The 3,842-nt window shown below is 31.8% G+C and overlaps 1 protein-coding gene across 3 annotated transcripts; it reads left to right on the top strand.

The window, feature by feature from the left end:
- The first annotated feature begins 1,104 nt into the window (after positions 1 to 1,104).
- LOC110636763 (protein CRABS CLAW-like) lies at positions 1,105 to 3,637 on the top strand. 3 transcript variants are annotated; one of them, XM_021786593.2, is made up of 7 exons: positions 1,105 to 1,379; positions 1,817 to 1,945; positions 2,233 to 2,338; positions 2,435 to 2,483; positions 2,571 to 2,646; positions 2,767 to 2,823; positions 3,314 to 3,637. In XM_021786593.2, exons 1-7 carry the CDS (start codon positions 1,287 to 1,289, stop codon positions 3,317 to 3,319), a joined length of 516 nt encoding a protein of 171 aa, XP_021642285.2. In that variant the 5' UTR covers positions 1,105 to 1,286; the 3' UTR covers positions 3,320 to 3,637. The 3 variants fall into 3 exon arrangements, with proteins under 3 accessions (XP_021642285.2, XP_021642287.2, XP_021642286.2); XM_021786595.2 differs by having other exon boundaries at positions 1,107 to 1,379; positions 2,242 to 2,338; XM_021786594.2 differs by having other exon boundaries at positions 1,111 to 1,379; positions 2,236 to 2,338.
- The last annotated feature ends 205 nt before the right edge of the window (positions 3,638 to 3,842 follow it).

Here is a 3,842-nt window from a genome sequence, read left to right as displayed (position 1 = left end):
CTTGATAAATGAGTTAAATGTGAGTTAAGCTTACGAGTTCCATATATAGGCTAAATGTGAGTTAAATTTAATAAAATTTAAACAAGTGGAATTCAAGCTCAGTAAAAATCTAATGAGCCAAGCTTGAGTTCTTCAAAGCTCGGCTCATTTACACTCTAAGCATGGGAGAGACTCAACTATGGTCTGATTCGAAATCAAAATTAAATCACAACCAGACTGATCAAATTTAGAACTGAAATCAAAACTAATCAAAATCAGTTTATCAAAATTGTCTTTAAGTCAAACTAAAACCTGTCGATTATTTGGTTCAATAAATTTTTTTTTAAAAAAATAAAAAATTGAAAAAAAATTTAACCATGCGATGTAATTAAAATAAGAATCGTTTGTTTTGGTCCCTGCACTATTAGAATCGACCCCGTGGCGACCTCCATATGGGGGCAATAGAGGCAAATGCCTTACTTTTAAAAATATTATGTATAGTTTGTGTTTTAATATATTTTCCCCACTTAATTAATTCTCTTTAGCCCACACTCAATTGCTTAGATTGTTCCACTATATAAAATTTGTGTTTTTATAAATTTTTTCCCTAATTCAGTATAATTTCCGTTTGATTAAACAAATTAAGATGCGTCATAGGTCAATTGGAACAAATAAATTAAAAAAAAAAACAAATTAAGGTACAAAATTTAGCAGTTTTTACTCAGTAATTAAGGATTGTTAATCCTGAATTAATTAATTTGAAGATGAGTAGGTTAATGAAAATATAATATCATAATTAATCATGAGTAGGTTGGTTGATTTTCTTACATTTTTAAAGGTGTAGAGAGTGAGGAGATCTCAAATTTAAGCCTCCCAATCTACCTCTTCTATAATTATTTATTAATATGAGAAGAAAAAAAGAGGGCTACTTCCTCCTCTCAAATAATTTAGTAGGTGTATATAGACCTGAGGAATTAGCTTTGATAGCTAGGAGTTCTATGTTTATATATATATATATGAATAAAAAAAAGAATTTAAAAGTAATTGATTTTTATAAATAAATATATAAATTTCAATACTTTAACTTTACATTGATTGGGTGTGTGAGGTTGGGGCTATAAATCCAACTGTAGCCAAGAATTTTCTTCTCTGGCAAATGCTGTGACTATTTGACACTTAGCCTAGGGCTGCCCACTGCTTCTTTTACTCTCATTATTCAACCACGCTAGCTTTCTTCTTACTTCTTATCAAATAACACAAACCCTAGACAAAGCCATCTTCATATCTCTTCTTCTCCTTCTTTGAGAATGAACCTAGAAGAGAAGGCGACCATGGACTTGGTTCCACCATCTGAGCATCTCTGCTATGTCCGCTGCAACTTCTGCAACACTGTTCTTGCGGTAATTTTGCACATTTTTAACATCTATATATATATATATATGATCTTCTCATTCTCAAGATCTTGTTTCCCATATAGAATGCAACATTTTGTTTACCCCATGTCTTCTTATGTTTCCCAAGCTATCATATTGTTTCATGGTACACACATATTTAGTAATTAACTCTACTATAGAAATTCCACAGCATAGAGTGATAGGTCTATAATATGCTTCTCTCTCTCTCTCTCTCTCTCTATCTCTCTCTCTCTCTACATTGTTCTCTACTTAAGCTATGCTCAGCAGTACCTAGACTTCTTCCATATCCAGCTGCTTCAAGCTTGTGTAGGAGGGATTTTTATTACTCTATGATCTGCAAATTCAAAGGAAAAAAAAAGGGGAGAAAATTCTTTTGAAGGGTTTAATTTATTTTCTTGTTCATATATTATAATTTGGTGCAGGTTGGGATTCCATGTAAGCGGTTGTTGGATACTGTGACAGTGAAATGTGGGCACTGCAGTAACCTATCCTTTCTCAGCACCAGACCTCCTCTCCAAGGTCAATGCCTTGATCACCAATTGATTCTTCAGGTATACTATTTATTACTTGTCTTCCTACAAGAAAGATAGATCTACATTAGGAGAAATTCTTAGGTGCACTTAGCTCATCTAAAAATTTCATTGCCGATAATAAGAAAATAAAGAAGAAGAATAAGAAACTAGTCTTTATTTTCCAAGTTAATGTGAACCAACAACAAAAAAAACAATGGTCTAGCCTGAATTGGTGCAGTGTCTCGAATCCCCACTCTAACAATGAAGGGATTTTTTTTTTTTTTTCTTCTGGTTACTAATGAAAGGTGTGACTGTGTATAACCAAGAAGAAACAGGATTTCTTCAGCGATTTGAGAAAGGGCCAGTCTTCATCATCATCCTCATGCACATCAGGCGAGCCATTGTCACCAAAAGCACCCTTTGTGGTGAAACGTAACAACTTAAAACTCTTCTGCATATTATTTGAATCATTATCCTCAGCCCACCAAATTAATACTTCTTATATATTCATGTGTTCTTGTTTTGCAGCACCTGAGAAGAAACACAGACTTCCATCTGCTTACAACCGATTTATGAAGTAAGAAGAGAAAATTATACTATAAATTGTCTTTATTTAGGCTTATTATAATGTTATGGTTAAATTCATAATATTGTTGTGTGTTAGGGAGGAGATACAGCGCATCAAAGCAGCAAATCCTGAGATACCACACAGGGAAGCATTCAGCACAGCAGCAAAAAATGTAACTTGTTTTCTCTTGTTAATTAGGGTTTACTCATATATATATATATATATATATATATATATATATATATTTGCTGTTGATCACTGTGTTTAATCTCTATATATGTTTTGGGTTCAGTGGGCTAGGTACATTCCAAACTCAGCACCTGGATCAGTTTCTGGGAGAAGCAACAGTGTTAGTAACAAGTCCCTCCCTCCTCCCTCTCTCTTGATTTTTTTCAATATATTTTTCTGAAATTCTACCCACGCTACAAGAAATATTAAATTTAGCAGTAAAAATTTTTATTATCAAAATATAAAAACTGTTGCCATAAGTTTATGGTAGCAATACACGAATTGTTTCATATTGTTGCTACAAACTTATGATAACAATATATGAATTATTGCATATTAGTGTCACAAAATTATGGCCGTAAATGTTTTATATAAAATTGTGATTGTTCTAAAAAAAATAGTTATTTGTAATAATAATTGTTGCTATTAAAAATTTATTAATGATAACCTTTTTTATGTATTATCAACGGTCATTATTCATGTTGTTGTTATATGTTAGCTTGATAGCAGTAAAATTAATGTCGATATAAAATTTTTACTGCTAATTCTAACATTTGTTGTAGTGTAAATATACTGTACAATTCTAATTAGGGTTTTATTAGATATTGCAGGATTAATGAAGTGATGCATATGTGAAAGGCAGGGCATATGCATGCAATGGGTGGAGAGAGATGGGAACTAGAAGGGCAGTTGATGAGCATATATGCATATGTAAATTGGCCAATTAACTAGCTTGAGCTTCTATGTCTCCAACTTAATTTCTTAATTGTTGTGTTTGTCATTTGGTGTCATGTTTGATGGTAATGTGTTTCTCTTATTGAAATCTAAGCAGATTAATACATTGTATTCACCATATTTGGTTGCCTAATATATCCCTAAACTGGCTGCCACACCAAGTGCTACTCGATGCTGCAAGACTATTTTGTTTTTTCATCTTTTTAAGCCCTCATACTTAATTTTAATTCATTAGCAGCAATTATCCTGCCAATTTTTTTGCCGTAAAAAATAATTTTAATAGTTAAATTATTTTGATGCCTATTTGTGGGAGAGGTTAAACGAAGAGAAAATTAATTTTTGAAATATAAGAAAATTATATTTTTAATTATTAATTGATTTGATTACCCAATTGGGAATACTATA

Source organism: Hevea brasiliensis, chromosome 9 (assembly GCF_030052815.1).
Source record: "Hevea brasiliensis isolate MT/VB/25A 57/8 chromosome 9, ASM3005281v1, whole genome shotgun sequence".
NCBI classification, from domain to species: Eukaryota; Viridiplantae; Streptophyta; class Magnoliopsida; order Malpighiales; family Euphorbiaceae; genus Hevea; species Hevea brasiliensis.
Note: the sequence above shows the minus strand (reverse complement) of the source record. Positions and strands in the feature narration are given on the sequence as shown.

Bases quoted from the DNA above. Each gene is read 5' to 3' on its own strand.
- LOC110636763 (XM_021786593.2), top strand. From the start codon at position 1,287: ATGAACCTAGAAGAGAAGGCGACCATGGACTTGGTTCCACCATCTGAG. The intron at 1,380-1,816 runs GTAATTTTGCAC...AATTTGGTGCAG, and splicing joins TCTGCAACACTGTTCTTGCG to GTTGGGATTCCATGTAAGCG. The intron at 2,647-2,766 runs GTAACTTGTTTT...TTTTGGGTTCAG, and splicing joins TCAGCACAGCAGCAAAAAAT to TGGGCTAGGTACATTCCAAA.